Source organism: Oncorhynchus clarkii, chromosome 12 (assembly GCF_045791955.1).
Source record: "Oncorhynchus clarkii lewisi isolate Uvic-CL-2024 chromosome 12, UVic_Ocla_1.0, whole genome shotgun sequence".
NCBI classification, from domain to species: domain Eukaryota; kingdom Metazoa; phylum Chordata; class Actinopteri; order Salmoniformes; family Salmonidae; genus Oncorhynchus; species Oncorhynchus clarkii.
This window is the reverse complement of record NC_092158.1, coordinates 61,259,686-61,276,092: the sequence shown is the minus strand read 5'-3', so window position 1 is coordinate 61,276,092 and position 16,407 is coordinate 61,259,686. Positions and strand designations below refer to the sequence as shown.

General features: G+C 46.3%; 2 protein-coding genes across 4 annotated transcripts in view; both read left to right on the top strand.

Annotated features, from left to right (window-relative positions):
• The window catches only part of LOC139420919 (uncharacterized), a 439,502-nt gene that overhangs the window by 297,249 nt on the left and 125,846 nt on the right, over nt 1–16,407 (top strand). The gene's annotated exons all lie outside the window — the stretch shown is intronic.
• LOC139420899 (early endosome antigen 1-like) overlaps nt 1–16,407 on the top strand; it is an 82,807-nt gene that overhangs the window by 26,614 nt on the left and 39,786 nt on the right. For both annotated transcript variants that reach the window (XM_071171308.1, XM_071171307.1), the window contains exons 10-16: nt 1,199–1,308; nt 5,404–6,205; nt 6,427–6,534; nt 6,659–9,847; nt 11,537–11,684; nt 11,932–12,025; nt 12,841–13,000. In XM_071171308.1, coding sequence (XP_071027409.1) covers nt 1,199–1,308; nt 5,404–6,205; nt 6,427–6,534; nt 6,659–9,847; nt 11,537–11,684; nt 11,932–12,025; nt 12,841–13,000 — 4,611 coding nt within the window. The remainder of the gene's footprint in view (nt 1–1,198; nt 1,309–5,403; nt 6,206–6,426; nt 6,535–6,658; nt 9,848–11,536; nt 11,685–11,931; nt 12,026–12,840; nt 13,001–16,407) is intronic.

The following is a 16,407-nucleotide window of genomic DNA, read 5'->3' as shown; positions in this document are numbered from 1 at the left end:
GGAGGAAGGCATGGCCAGCCGTTAAATGCTTGTTGAAGTTTTCGATAATCATGGATTTATCGGTGGTGACCGTGTTACCTAGCCTCAGTGCAGTGGGCAGCTGGGAGGAGGTGCTCTTGTTCTCCATGGACTTTACAGTGTCCCAGAACGTTTTGGAGTTAGAGCTACAGGATGCAAATTTCTGCCTGAAGAAGCTGGCCTTTGCTTTCCTGACTGACTGCGTGTATTTTTAAAGTTAACCAAATAAGTTCAATGTTAGCTAGTTAGCTAGCTAACATTAGGCTATAACTAGCAATGCAAATGGCTTGCTGAGATAATATTACTATACAGATCATACACGTAATGTTAGCTAGCGAGCCATCCATCTTATGTCAGCTAGCTAGCTAACAGTATGCTTTAACTTCCAATGAAAACAACTTTCTGACAAAATTAGAAATGTATAATATCTGAAACTGTAGCTAGATTCTTACCCGTATGCATGGATGAACGCTTCATAGCAGACTGCAACCCCTTTCATTAAACACGACGTCCTGTATAATTTCCGTTTTATTTGTACAGATTTCAAAACTCAGTAAACTTCTTCCGTGACAATAACACTGTTGATCGATGTTTCTTCCCCATCACTGTCATCAGAAGACTGACTCTACAACGTCTTCTTCAATTAAAATGTTTTTACCTAAATCAGGGATTTCCTGAGAGTCAGCATGGTACGATCATCCTACTGAAAGTAGTCCATCACAATTCTTTCCCACTGACCGTTGTCGATAGGGCCTGAGCATTAGCAACACATTTTCAGTTCTCCATAGCTAATGTTATATCTTTCAAAAAAACTGCAGTAGGAAGGATTATCCACACATAAGGAGCAGCTCATTATATAGACAGAAGATGCTACATGGAGTCTTTGATTGGTTAATCCTCAGTCAGTTGAGATGATTTGTTATAGCCCGACAGTTTACCTGTCCTATGCAGTAGTGCTGTCAAGGGGTGTGTGGGATGGTATTAAAAGTTAATAATAAAGGGTTCATTGGGGTGTATCTTAGATCAGATCTTTTTTTGTATTCTGTGTGTAGTGCATGTTCAGGGTGAAAATATTCTATGAAATTAATTATTCAAGGGTAGGACAGGACAGGGTATGATAGTTAATGACAAAAAGCACACTGAAATCACAGTGATTGAGTCTTCCCCCCTCCTCACAAAGACTGCAGAGGGAGCGTTCACCCTGTGTGCCATGACTTCTGGGATCCGGAGGAACTGGGTGCAGGCAGTGATGAAGAACGTGAGGCACAACGAGGCCCTGGTCGTCACAAGGTAAAGGAGTCTTCTCTGGTTGAGACAAACTATTTATGATTTATTGATTGATTTTCAATCACAAAACAAGACCGACAAGACAAAAAGACAACATCAACGCTCTAAACAGAACATTACACAATTTGCTTCGGTTTACAATAATGTGCAAACTGCAAGTTTATAAATCAAAGAGTAAAAATGAACAAATCAAAATGGCATCCAGCACTGAACACTTCAATCCCCTGATATGTGCTTGTTATGAAACACAAAGTCCGATGGCTCTTCTTTCCTACTTTGTCCTATGTCTTCCATGCTACTCTTTAGGAAAAAACTGCTGCTGCTGGAACTGTCCACTCTCAGAGCCAGGTTGAATCCTTGGGCCTCGTGACCCTTGACCTTTAAATGTATTTGGGTAACACTTTACTTGACACCCAGTGTCATAACACATTATAACACTGTCAAAACCAAGTCATAATGTGATAACAGCTGACTAAACCTGTCATAACCTGTCATTATATGGTCATAACACTGTCATGACCCACATATTTACACCTGTTGTGACATATATTGTGTTATTTTATGGCTGATTATGACACCTACATAAGAGCGTCAAAACCCACATCTATTCCTACCCAAAAATGATTAAATCCTTGTTGTTGTAGTTTTTATTGTTATTTTATTTCACCTTTATTTAACCAGGTAGGCTAGTTGAGAACAAGTTCTCAGTTGCAACTGCGAAAGCAAAGCAGTTTGACACAACAACACATGGAATAAACAAACATACAATCAATAATACAGTAGAAAAATATATATACAGCATGTGCAAATGAGGTAGGATAAGAGAGGTAAGGTAATAAATAGACCATGGTGGCAAAGTAATTAAAATATAGGAATTAAACACTGGAATTGTAGGATGTGCAGAAGATGAATGTGCAAGTTGAGATACTGGGGTGCAAAGGAGCAAGATAAATAAATACAGTATGGGGATGACGTAGATTGGATGGGCTATTTACAGATGAGGTGCAGTGATCTGTGAGCTGCTCTGACAGCTAGTGCTTAAAGCTAGTGAGGGAGGTAAGAGTCTCCAGCTTCAGTGATTTTTGCAGTTCGTTCCAGTCATTGGCAGCAGAGAACTGGAAGGAGAGGCGGCCAAAGGAAGAATTGGCTTTGGGGGTGACCAGTGAGATATACCTGCTGGAGTGCGTGCTACAGGTGGGTGCTGCTATGGTGACCAGTGAGCTGAGATAAGGTGGGGCTTTACCTAGCAGAGACTGGTAGATGACCTGGAGCCAGTGGGTTTGGCGACGAGTATGAAGCGAGGGCCAGCTATGGAGATCATACAGGTCGCAGTTGTGGGTAGTATATGTGGCTTTGGTGACAAAACGGATGGGACTGTGATAGACTGCATCCAATTTGTTGAGTAGAGTGTTGGAGGCTATTTTGTAAATGACATCGCCGAAGTCAAGGATCGGTAGGATGGTCAGTTTTACGAAGGTATGTTTGGCAGCATGAGTGAAGAATGCTTTGTTGCGAAATAGGAAGCCGATTCTAGATTTAATTTTGGATCGGAGATGTTTAATGTGAGTCTGGAAAGAGAGTTTACAGTCTAACCAGACACCTAGGTATTTGTAGTTGTCCACATATTCTAAGTCAGAGCCGTCCAGAGTAGTGATGCTGGACGGGCGGGCAGGTGCGGGCAGCGATCGGTTGAAGAGCATGCATTTATTTTTACTTGCATTTAAGAGCAGTTGGAGGCCACGGAAGGAGAGTTGTATGACATTGAAGCTCATCTGGAGGTTAGTTAACACAGTGTCCAACGAAGGGCCAGAGGTATACAGAATGGTGTCGTCTGCATAGAGGTGGATCAAAGAATCACCAGCAGCGAGAGCGACATCATTGATGTATACAGAGAAGAGAGTTGGCCTGAGAATTGAACCCTGTGGCACCCCCAGAGGTCCGGACAACAGGCCCTCCGATTTGACACACTGAACTCTATCGGAGAAGTAGTTGGTGAACCAAGTGAGGTAGTCATTTCAGAAACCAAGGCTGTTGAACCTGCCAATAAGAATGTTGTGATTGACAGAGTCGAAAGCCTTAGCCAGGTCGATGAATACGGCTGCACAGTAATGTCTCTTATCGATGGCGGTTATGATATTGTTTAGGACCTTGAGCTTGGCTGAGGTGCACCCATGACCAGCAGTGAAACCAGATTGCATAGCGGAGAAGGTAGGGTGAGATTCGAAATGATCGGTAATCTGTTTGTTAACTTGGCTTTTAAAGACTTTAGAAAGGCAGGGTAGAATAGATATAGGTCTGTAGCAGTTAAGGTCTAGAGTGCCTCCCCCTTTGAAGAGGGGGATGACCGCGGCAGCTTTCCAATCTATGGGAATCTCAGACGATACGAAAGAGAGGTTGATTAGGCTAGTTATAGGGGTTGCAACAATTTCGGCAGATAATTTTAGAAAGAGAGGGTCCAGATTGTCTAGCCCGGTTGATTTGTAGAGGTCCAGATTTTGTAGTTCTTTCAGAACATCAGCTATCTGGATTTGGGTGAAGGAGAAGTGGGGGAGGTTTGGGCGAGTTGCTGTGGGGAGCGCAGGGCTGTTGACCGGGGTAGGGGTCAGGTGGAAAGGGCCAGGTGGAAAGCATGGCCAGCCGTAGAAAAATGCTTATTGAAATTCTTAATTTTTGTGGATTTATCGGTGATGACAGTGTTTCCTAGCCTCAGTGCAGTGGGCAGCTGGGAGGAGGTGCTCTTATTCTCCATGGACTTTACAATGTCCCAGAACTTTTTTGAGTTTGTACTACAGGATGCAAATTTCTGTTTGAAAAAGCTAGCTTTAGCTTTCCTAACTGCCTGTGTATATTGGTTCCTAACTTCCCTAAAAAGTTGCATATCACGGGGGATATTCGATGCTAATGCAGAATGCCACAGGATGTTTTTGTGCTGGTCAAGGGCAGACAGGTCTGGAGTAAAACCAGGGGCTATATCTATTCCTAGTTCAATTTTTTTTTAATGGAGCATGCTTGTTTAAGATGGTGAAGAAGGCACTTTTAAAGAATAAACAGGCATCCTCTACTGACGGGATGAGGTCAATGTCATTCCAGGATACCCAGGCCAGGTCAATTAGAAAGGCCTGTTCGCAGAAGTGAATTCTTTACAGTCATGTTTTTTCATCATATTTTAAATAAAATGACACTGTCATGAAGCATTATGACCATCCAGTGTCACTTTACTTGGACAAAAAAAAGACACTTTATGACATTGTGAAGCAGAATTATGACCATCATAATCATATAAGTCATGTAACAGAGCATTGGGGTAGGTGCACATCAATGTGTGCAAAATTACAATGATAATTTAATATGGTCTATTAAAAAAAAAAGTATACATCATAAATATACTTTTGACATGTAGGCTATGGTGTAATGGAAGGCTTTGACTTGCGTGGTGATTTTGTGGTTTTTGACACTCTTATGTAGGTGTCATAACCAGCCGTAAAATAACGCAATATATGTCACAACAGGTCTAAATATATGTGTCATGACAGTGTTATGACCATATTATAACAGATGACAAGTTATGTCAGCTGTTATGACATATGACATGGTTATGACTGTGTCATAACATGTTATGACGCTGGGTGTCAAGTAAAGTGTTACCTGTATTTCTGTATCTGTGTACACACACCAGACCTGGGTCAAATAAAATATGTAGAGTTTGATGTGCACTTGACTCAGTTTGGAGTTTGCACTTTTGGACATTCCATTGTTTCCATTGTGCCTAGAAAACGAAATCAACCCAGTATTTTGGGTGGCAGATAGCCTTGCGGTTAAGAGCATTGGTTTGAATCCCTGAGCCGACTAGGTGAAAAATCTGTCTGTGCCATTGAGCAAGGCAATTATACAGAGCAATTTACAGGAGAAATTAGGGTTAAGAGCATCTGCTAAATGACTAAAATGTAAATGTAAAGTAGTTCTGGCATACCCTATGTAGATTGTAACAGTTGACTTGGTCCCTTTGTCGTGGCTAGGTGATGAGAAAGCTTACGTAAACTGTTATGTTGTCATTTGACAACAGTTGACCATGCCTTTGCCTTCTCTTCTGTCCTCCAGTTCTCTTCCACAGCAGAAGGAGCCACCAGTGCTGGGCCCTATGGAGACACGCTCTGCAGAGGAAGATGTGGATCCAGATCAGAGGAAGAACCGTAGTGTCCGTGAGCGTCGCCGGGAAGGACGCTACAAAACCTTTGACTGGGCTGATTTTAGCCGCCAACAGCACCACCAGGGAGTAGAGAAGGAGGCGGAGCCCAGTGGACATTCGCGTCCTGTGGTAGGATGGGACACCGTTGACGGTGGCAGCCCATCGCCAGTCTCCTCTGCCTCCTCTCTGGTTGCCTCTAACTCCTGCTCCTCCTCGTACTCTTCTCAGTGCCTCAGGGACACTGTAGCTTCACAAGAGGCGGAGGTGCTACAAAGGGGGGCAGGTCCAACCATGCTACCCCAGGCTCCATTCACGGCCACACCCCTAGAGGAAAGAAGTGTTGCTGGGACCAAAACACCCACAACATCCACAACACTAGTTCATGCTCAAAATAAGGTTTTTGAAAAAAGTACAATTTCTGAGGTGGACAACAGCTCCACCTCTTCTACACCAGAGCTGCCCATTGGTTGTGGCGATGACGATGTCACTGGCCACACCCCTAGTGATGTCCCTAGCGTTGCCCTTGGTGATGGCTTTGGCAACACTCCTAGCCCCACCCCTTGTGATGTCACTGCCGGTGTACGGGTGGAGGTGGTGATAGAGCAGCAAGTGGCTTCCACACCGCTGAGAGAGGAGAGGTGGGTTCCCATCAATAACTCTGACGAAACCAAAGAAGAGACGGAACAGCAGTCCTATGAACAGCAGACTGAAGAGGTGAGCTAGAGTATGTGTTTGTAACGGTGTGTTAGGAGTGTGATTTAAGTTACTGTGGCTTGTTTGTGAGTGTATGTATGTGTGTGTTCAAGGATGCATTTGTATGTGTTCAGGCGAGTGTGTGTGTGTGTGTGTGTGTGTGTGTGTGTGTGTGTGTGTGTGTGTGTGTGTGTGTGTGTGTGTGTGTGTGTTTCAGTATGTTTCTGTGTGTGTGCCCTCAGCTGGAGCAGACCCAGAGAGAGTTGTCCAGACTCCAGCAGGTGAACATCAGTCTGCAGCAACAGCTGCAGCAGGAGAGGGAACGCACCAGGGAGAACCGCCTACTACAGGTCAGCCCATACCTGTAGCTGAATTGGGTCAAATACACAAGTCAAATACTTTATAATACTTAAGGTACGCTTGGTTTAGCTTCCCTGTAACAATGGAACCAAATCTCCCATCAATCTCTTTTAGAATGGCCTACCCACATCCTTCAACCAGTCCTCCTCCGCACAGTCATGCGCGTGGCAGCGTCTTCAGAAGCTGAACCAGGACCTGCGCTTCGAGCTGGAGGCCCAGAGGAGGAGCCAGGAGGAGGCGCGTGAGGCTGAACTGCAGCGGAGGGCCGAGTTCATCGCCTTGCAGGCGCGGGCGTTAAGCGCAGGGGAGGCTGCAGCCTTGGCACGCTCTGAGCTGCAGCAGGAGCGTCAGAGCGCTCGGAAGCAGCGGGAGGAGGGGGAGCACGAACACCGGCAGGAGTTGGAGTGTTTGCGCCAGCGACTACAAGAGGTGTCAGCCCAGATGAGAGCAAAAGAGGAGGCACAGGCCGAGAAGGAGGTGCGCCTGCAGAAGCACCTGGGCCTCCTGCAGGAGAGCCAGGACAGGGAACGCAGAAGCCTGGGGGCCAACCTGGCCCAGGCGGAGCGCCGGACACAGGACCTGCAGGAGCAGCTGCAAAAGGCTGAGCAGCAAGCGGAGACATTGTGGAAGGGGCAGGGTCAGCCGTGGGCCAGGGAAGGAGAGGTGGCGGAGGCTCAGCAGCAGCTGCAGGAGGAGTTGGCCCGCACGCTGGCGGCTATAGGGAGGCTACAGGGGGAGGGGGAGCAGCTGGAGAGACGCTGCCAAGAGCTGCAGAACCAACTGGCCGAGGCAGACGGGGAGGTGGTTCAGCTGCAGAGACGCCTACAGACGGAGGAGACTGACTACTACAACCTGGAGCACTCCTACGAGAGTGTTTCAGAGGAGCTACAGCGGGCCCTGGGACAGGCGCAGGAGAGGGAGGTGGCAGCCAGCGATGCCAGGGAGGACTACAAGAGGCTGCTGGACAGGAAGGAGCGGGAGCTGAGTGAAGCCTTGGTTAAGATGGCCGCCCTTGGGAGCAGCCTGGAAGAGACGGAGCTGAAACTGAGTGAGGTGAAGAAAGCATGCACCTGTTGTTCCTCTCTTCCTCTCTTCAAAGTGACTGACAACAGACTGAATATCAAATCCAGCGGTCTGAATTCACGGGAAACCCAGACCATCCACCACTCCTACAATACAGACGGAGGACAGACAAATGGCAGCAGCGTCCCTGCCATAAGCCACTCCGGACCTGGCTCATGTTCTGTCGACCCGGCCTACCAGTACATCGTTACGGCTGGAGATGATCCGGACAGGTTCATGTCAGTGATCCAGGTCCTGGAGACCAAGCTGTATGTGACAGAGGAGAAATTGAGAGACATCACCCAGAGGCTGGAGGAGCCACAAGGTCAGTGGTGCAGCAGTGCAGCCACCGACCCCCACGTCCTCTCCCAGCTCACCCAGAGCCGGGCCGCTACCCAGCGGCTTAGCCTCTTTCTTCACAACCAGGCCAAGCAGAGCAGGCGCTTCGCCCTGGAAACAGAGGGCCGAACCAGGGTGCTGGGTGGGAAGTGTCAGGCGGCCCTGGCCAGTGTGCAGGCCTGCAGAGAGAGGATCCAAGCCCTGCTGAGGAGGAACCCTGGTGAAGGTAGCAATCCTGACCTAGAAGCCGAGCTCTGTGCCCTGGAGATGCAGCTTGTCACTGCTGCCGCCTGCCTCAGGCAAGGAGGAATAATTGCCGATGAGCAATGGCACGAGTGCCACCGAGCTCAGAGGGAGGAGGAAGACTTGATTGATGACAAGACACTATCAGAGGACAAGGTTGAGCAAATGAGCAAAGGCACATATGCCCCAATGTCATGCCCAGAAGGAGAGGAAGCTGGAAAGGAAACATTGGGTAGAGCTTTAGAACTGGAAGCATCTACGTTGGAGAAGATGGCGTCGGCAATGCAGAGCCAAGATACATTATTTTGCCAGAATGAAGCCCTCCTTGGTGGAGGCGAAGGTGACTCGGCACACATGTATGCCGACGTGCTTTTGAAAAGGATGGCCCTCGGAATGGATTGTAGGGAACCAGTAGGTGGCGACACTGAGTCGGAGGAGAGTGCCATTGGCAGGGTCTGTGCCAGAGCAGAGTTAGCTTACATCTCTCTAACCTTACAGCATCGCTACCAGGGAGAGCCGATACAAGAAGAACTGCACTCTGACAACCCGACCAGGGAGCAGCTGTGGCGGAGCTCTCAGTCAGAGGAACAGTGTGGCGGCGCTGGGGATAACAATCTGAGCTCTGGTCAGGCCAGGGGTCTGGCTGATGTCAGTCCTCCAGAGCTGGCTCCTTATGAGGAACAGGTCCAGTTGAAGTCCAGAGGCCTCACAGACAACCTGCTGGAGAGGATCCAATCAGTCTGGAGTGGGGACAAGACAGAGAAAAAACATGACTGGACAGAAAGACTTGCAGTCCAGCTGAGGAAAAGGGCCAAGGTCTTGCACCAACTCTGTCAGGAGATCCCCAGCAGCAGTGGCTCAAAGGGGGAGAGTAGTGCGGAGAAAGGTAGACACTGGTTGGATGACCCGGACTCTGTTGGAACCCTGGACTTGACCCTGTACTGGCCGGAGGTGCTGGTCCAGTCCCAGGTGACCTACGTGGCATGCCGCCTGCAGCTGGATCACGAACAGGAACTGCAGCAGTGCAAGGGGGCATTCGACAGCCTAGAGGCGCTGTGTCAGGAGCAAGAGGCCATGCTCAGCAGGGACCGCCGCACTTTTAGCCACGCCCTGTCGCGACTGCAGGAGGACAGCCAGGCCCTCAAGGAGAAGCTGGAGCAGGTGGAGCAAGGGAGGGCCGCAGCAGAGAGCGAGACCCGGCGTAAGGTGGGTGTACTCCTAGCTGATATCGAGAGCATCGAGGATCGCCACGAGGAGCAGGTGCAGAAGCTGGAGGAGGAGTTCCAAGGGAAGATGCAGGAGCTCCAGAAGATCCACGAGGAGGAAATGATACGTCTGCACAGCCACCATGCTCAGTCTGCCTGTGTTGCAACAGATGCACAACACGAGTCCCGCTCATCACAGACCACCCCTAACACTACTCACGAAAAAGCCACCTTCTACCCAGACTTCACCTTGGATTCCACCCTGCCGGCAGATAAACTTAATCTGGATGGAGCCTGCAAATTAGACATGGTGTCTATGGAAACAATGAAGAAACGAATCCATGTGCTTGAGACGCAGGTAAACACCATGAAAGATGAGGCGGGGAGACGGAATCTGGAAGGGGATGAAGTTGCCATGAAGGAAGCTTATCAGAGAGACCTTGAAAACATCAAGGTACAACACAGCCCCACTCAAATACCCAATACGTTTACACAAACACATTGATTTATGTACAGTGCCTTTGGAAAGTATTCAGACCCATGACTTTTTCCACATTGTGTTACATTACAGCATTATTCTAAAATGTATTAAATAGTTTTTTCCCCTCATCAATCTACACACAATACCCCATAACAACAAATCAAAAACAGTTTTTTAGAATTTTTGCAAATGTATTAAAAATGTAAACTGAAATATGACATTTACATAAGTATTCAGACCCTTTACTGAGTACTTTGTTGAAGTACTTCGGCAGTGATTTCAGCATTGAGTCTTCTTGGGTAAGACGCTACAAGCTTGGCACACCTGTATTTGGGGAGTTTCTTCCATTTTTATTTGCAGATCCTCTCAAACTCTGTCAGGTTGGATGGGTAGCGTTACTGCACAGCTATTTTCACGTCTCTCCAGAGATGTTCAATCGGGTTCAAGTCCGGGCTCTTGCTGGGCCACTCAAGTACATTCAGAGACTTGTCCCGAAGCCACTCCTGCATTGTCTTGGCTGTGTGCTTAGGGTAGTTGTCCTGTTGGAAGGTGAACGTCCACCCCAGTCTGAGGTCCTGAGCACTCTGGAGCAGGTTTTCATCAAGGATCTCTGTACTTTGCTGTGTTCATCTTTCCCTCAGTCCTGACTAGTCTCCCAGTCCCTGCTGCTGAAAAACATCCCCACAGCATGATGCTGCCAACACAATGCTTCACCGTAGGGATGATGCCAGCTTTCTTCCAGACATGACGCTTGGCATTCAGGCCAAAGGGTTCAATCTTGGTTTCATCAGACCAGAGAATCTTGTTTCTCATGGTCTGAGAGCCTTTATGTATCTTTGCCTTTTACTGAGAAGTGGCTTCCGTCTGGCCACTCTACCATAATGACCTGATTGGTGGCATGCTGCAGAGATGGTTGTCCTTCTGGAAGGTTCTCCCATCTCCACAGAGGAACTCTGACAGAGCTCCAGAGTGACAACCGGGTTCTTGGTCACCTCCCTGACCAAGGCCCTTCTCCCCCGATTGCTCAGTTTGGCTGGGCAGCCAGCTCTGGGAAGAATGTTGGTGGTTCCAAACTTCTTCTATTTAAGAATGATGGAGGCCACTGTGTTCTTGGGAACCTTCAATACTGCAGACATTTTTTGATAACCTTCCCCAGATATGTCCTTCAACACAATCCTGTCTCGGAGCTCTACGGACAATTCCTTTGATCTCATGGCTTGGTTATTGCTCTGACAACTGTGGGACCTTATATAGACAGGTATGTGCCTTTCCAAATCATGTCCAATCAATTGAATTTACCACAGGTGGACTCTAATCAAGTTGTAGAAACATCTCAAGAATGATCTATGGAAACAGGATGCACCTGAGCTCAATTTCGATTCTGGGTCTGAAAACGTATGTAATCAAGGTATTTCTGTTTTTTATTTGTAATAAATTAGCAATAATTTCTACAAACCTGCGGATATTTTTTTATATATTTAAATCACTTTTAGAATAAGGCTGTAATGTAACACAATCTGGAAAAAGTCAAGTCAATACTTTCTGAAGGCACTGTAAATGCTAATGCTTTGATATACATCAGTACCAACATTATACCAAATACTCCATAAAAGCAGGTGTTAAAAAGTATACACATGTAAGTGTGAAATTCATACCCTGCAGGTTTCCTGTGAGCGTGGCTTCACTGCCATGGAGGAGGTACACCAGAAGCTGGTGGGGGATCTGCAACGGCAGCACCAGAGGGAGGTGGCCACGCTCCTGCAGGAGAGAGACTGCCTACTGGAGGAGGAGACAGCCGCCACTGTCGCAGGTAAAACATCTGTCCCATGTTCTGTAGCCAAACATGGTTGAAAGTTGCTGACTCAAATTAATAGAGCCAACACGATTCCTTAGAGTGGCATGTTTGTTCCACTTAGCATATTTCCATCTGAATGTTTCACAACGTTGTGTCCTGCTGAACATTGAAGTGGGATGGTGGGGGGGGGGGGGGGGGCAGGGGGGCAGCATGTGGCAGGCAACATGTCTGTTCACTTCCTGTGTTTGTGGCCTGTGTGTAGCGATCGAGGCAATCAGGAATGCTCATCGGGAGGAGCTGGAGAGGAGTCAGAGTGGAGGGAGCTCTGACATCACGGATCTTCCCTCCCAGTATGAGTGAGTGACTATGTGTGTGGAAAATAAATCTGGCTTGCCTACTACTTACTTAAACTGCATACTAGAACACACTGTTTACTAAAAACAAATACAGCAAGCAACAATCATCATCATACTAGGCTCATCCTACTGAGAATCCATCATCTAATGCACAATTGCGTTGATTCCCACCATTCATTAATTTTGGTACAGTGTGTCTCCTCAGCTGATTATCAGCTGTTGTCAAACACACGTTTCTAAAGACAATTCTCTTCCTTAATAGTGTACAGGGAATTCTACTAGATGAGAAGCTGAAATGAGTATGACATTCTGGCATTTAAAGCACTACATTTTCCAAATTTAACATACTATAAAACTTTTAATTGTTTGCATACCCAAAATGCCTACTATTTAGAACGCAAGTATGGTTATTCGGACACTGCCACAGTGTATATGAGTGTGTGCAAAGCTGTCATCAAGGCAAAGGGTGAATACTTTGAAGAATCTCAAATATAAATTAGATTTTTTTTGTTACTACGTGATTCCATATGTGTTATTTAATCGTTTTGATGTCTTCACTATTATTCTACATTGTAGAAAATAGTAAAAATAAAGAAAAACCCTGGAATGAGTAGCTGTGTCCAAACGTTTGACTGAGACTGTATGTCTCTTTCTTATCTGGTTGTTTTTTGTATTCATACACCTGGCTTTTTTAAAGTGTGTGTGTGCATGCATGCACTGTGTGTGTGTGTGTGTGAGTGTTACATGTATGTTTCAATGCAAAGTACATGCACCTTTGTATAACTGCCGACTTTCCCCTTTGCCCCATCGTCCAGGGTTGAGCTGCGGTCTCTGCACAGGGAGCTGGAGGTGTTGTCGGGCCAGTACTCCCAGAAGTGTCTGGAGTGCGCCCAGCAGAATCAGGCCCTGGAGGCCGAGAGACAGGCCCTGCTACAGTGCCAGAGGGAGAACCAGGTGCTCAGCATCCACAAGCAGGCAAGACACCATCAGACACCCATATAGTACACTGCATGTACTCACCCAGTGTGCCAATTTAGATCAATGACCACCAGACCTGGGTTGCGTTTATTTGGCAGACCTGGGTTGAGTTCGAATACCGGGTCTGACAGGAAAAAATTTGCCGTGAAGTGAGCTGGCAACAGGAGGCCCATTGGCCCCAGGGTTCCGGTCTCGAAGCATGCTTTCGACTGTACCTACAAGCCAGCTTTGGTGTTGCAGTTTAACTTAAGTCGGGCCCAAAAAGACAATTCCAATAGGGAAGTAAAATACAACAATTCCCAATCATCATCTTTGTGAACAGCTACAATTATTTCAGTAATTCAATGGATGTAGTAATTCATCTCGATAATTCGATTTTCATGCTTGTTTTACTATTTAAAAGTGGAAAATCCTGAAGTTGATGGGTTTATTGGTCCTCTCACCACCCTCTGGAAGTCACCCTTTGAGTTTGGTCAGCAACACGTGACAACGGAAGATCCTCTGAGTGAGTTGGTAGGGGCAATTGAGTGGTTTCAGATTCACCTATTCCCACTGGCCTCAAAGAGAAAAAAACTATCTGCCCTACCTTCCAGCTAGCTAACTAGCAAAGGACACAGTTAGCTAGCCATATATAGCTAGCTAATGGCTTCACCGAGAAGAAGAAAGACTACAACCTTCAAATCAATGGTAGATGTGTGTCGCACTTGCGTGGAAAACTATCCCAATAAGACTTACAAACACAATCTCTTTATTGCCAAAACGTCAGACCGATACAACAGAGGTGCACAAGACAAGTGGGGGAAGGTGCTGATGATGATTGGTAGATGATTGATGATTCATTGGTAGATTAAAGGGGAACAGCACATTTTTGAGATTTGTCAAAGTACCTAAACCTCTGACTCAGTTTTGGACTGGCTGTCACAGTGCACAGCTCTCTCACTCTATTAGAGCTAAGTAAAGCTATGTCCCAGCTGCGCCCCTCCGCCTCACTGCAGCACTACAATGCTCTAGATATAACTTTGTGGAATAACACAGATCTATGAAAAAATAGACATACTATCACAGTGAACATGTTTTTTTTTCGGGTAACCCCAATCGATTGTGAGATATGGCATATACAGTGACTTCGGAAAGTATTCAGACCCCTTGACTTATTCAACATTTTGTTACAGCTTTATTCTAAAATGTTTGTTTTTTTAAACTCAGCAATCTACACACAATACCCCATAATAACAAACCGAAAACAGGTTCTCGAAATTGAGCTCAGGTGCATCCTGCTTCCGTTGATCATCCTTGAGCTGTTTCTATAACTAGATTGGAGTCCACCTGTTGTAAATTCAATTGATTGGACATGATTTGGAAAGGCAATACGACCTGTCTATATAAGGTCCCACAGTTGACAGTGCATGTCAGAGCAAAAACCAAGCCATGAGTTCTAAGAAATTGTCTGTAGAGCTCCGAGACAGGATTGTGTCGAGGCACAGATCTGGAGAATGATAACCAAAACATTTCTGCAGCATTGAAGGTCCCCAAGAACACAGTGGCCTACATAATTCTTAAATGGAAGAACTTTGGAACCACCAAGACTTCCTAGAGCTGGCTTCCCAGCCAAACTGAGCAGTCGGGGAAGAAAGGCCTTGGTCAGGGAGGTGACCAAGAACCCAATGGCCACTATGACCAAGCTCTAGAGTTCCTCTATGGAGATGGAAGAACCTTCCTTCCAGAAGGACAACCAACTCTGCAGCACTCCACCAATCAGGCCTTTATGGTAGAGTAGCCAGACGGAAGCCAATCCTCAGTAAAAGGCACATGAAAGCCCACTTGGAGTTTGCCAAAAGGCACCTAAAGACACTCAGACCATGAGAAACAAGATTCTCTGGTCTGATGAAATCAAGTTTGAACTCTTTGGCCTGAATACAAAGTGTCAGTCACATCTAGAGGAAACCTGGCACCATCCTACAAATGAGAATGGTTGCGGCAGCAGCATCATGCTGTGGGGATGTTTTTCAGCTGCAGGGACTGGGAGACTAGTCAGGAAAATATAAACGGAGCAAAGCACAGAGTGATCCTTGATGAAAACCTGCTCCAGAGCGCTCAGGACCTCAGCCTGGGTCAAAGGTTTACCCTCCAACAGGACAGCGAACCTAAGCTCACAGCCAAGACAATGCAGGAGTGGCTTCGGGACAAGTTTCTGAATGTCCTTGAGTGGCCCAACCAGAGCCCGGACTTGAACCAGATCGAACATCTCTGAGGAGACCTGAAAATAGCTGTACAGCAATGCTCCCCATCCAAACTAACAGTTCTAGAGAGGATCTGCAGAGTAGAATGGAAGAAACTCCCCAAATACAGGTGTGCCAAGCTTTTAGCGTCATACCCAAGAAGACTCAAGGATGTAATCGCTGCCAAAGGTGGTTCAACAAAGTACTGGGTAAATGTTCTGAATACTTATGTAAATGTCATATTTAATTCAATTTTAGAATAAGGCTGTAACCTACCAAAAATGTGGAAAAAGTCAAGGGATCTGAATACTTTCCGAAGGCACTGTGTATTGAATTCTGCTTATTTCACGCTATACTATCACGCTATACCACAATAAACATAAAGTTCAAATGCAGAGACTCCGAGACCATTGATTGAGTGCTTTTGAAGGGACACGCTGGGCAAAATCTGAAGCCTATATCCGCTGCACTGTATTAGCACAATAAACAGCGTCCTACGCAGTAAAGCAATGCCGTTTTGGTAATGAAGATAGATGAATTCCCCTATAACAAACAGCCTTTGTGAATGCAGCCATACACACACCTGTCTTACCAAAATAATGAAAACTAAATGCGGAAAGTAGTAGCCTAGCTATTCATGCATGCAAACAAAAACACTGAATATCAGTTTGTCTTAGAATAACGACACAACTGTGAATGCGAACAAATGAATAGGAACAGAACAAAACAGCGATACCAAGTAGGCCTAGTAAACTAAATATCAGATTGATAAAGGCAGGACACAATCTACATTTAGGCTAGTTACATTAACAGTACACTAAATATCAGATTGATAAAGGCAGGACACAATCTACATTTAAGCTAGTTACATTAACAGTAAACACAATAAACAAAAAGGTGAATGGAGCTCCAAATAACCAAACCATAAACTACAGCCTACTACAGTGAGATGCAGCCATGCTCAGCTGTCTTGCCTAATAAATAGGCATTTAGGCCCGCTTCAAACCTGGAAAATAATGGCGCTCACGAGTACAGCAACACGTTGTGATATGGCACAATACACTTCTCTGGATACAATTCTACCCACATAATCAATTAAGCAATACCAGCCTGCCATAAACATGTTTCCAATATGTACAGTTCTATTTACAACCACGGAAACCAATAGGCTACCAAGAAAACCGT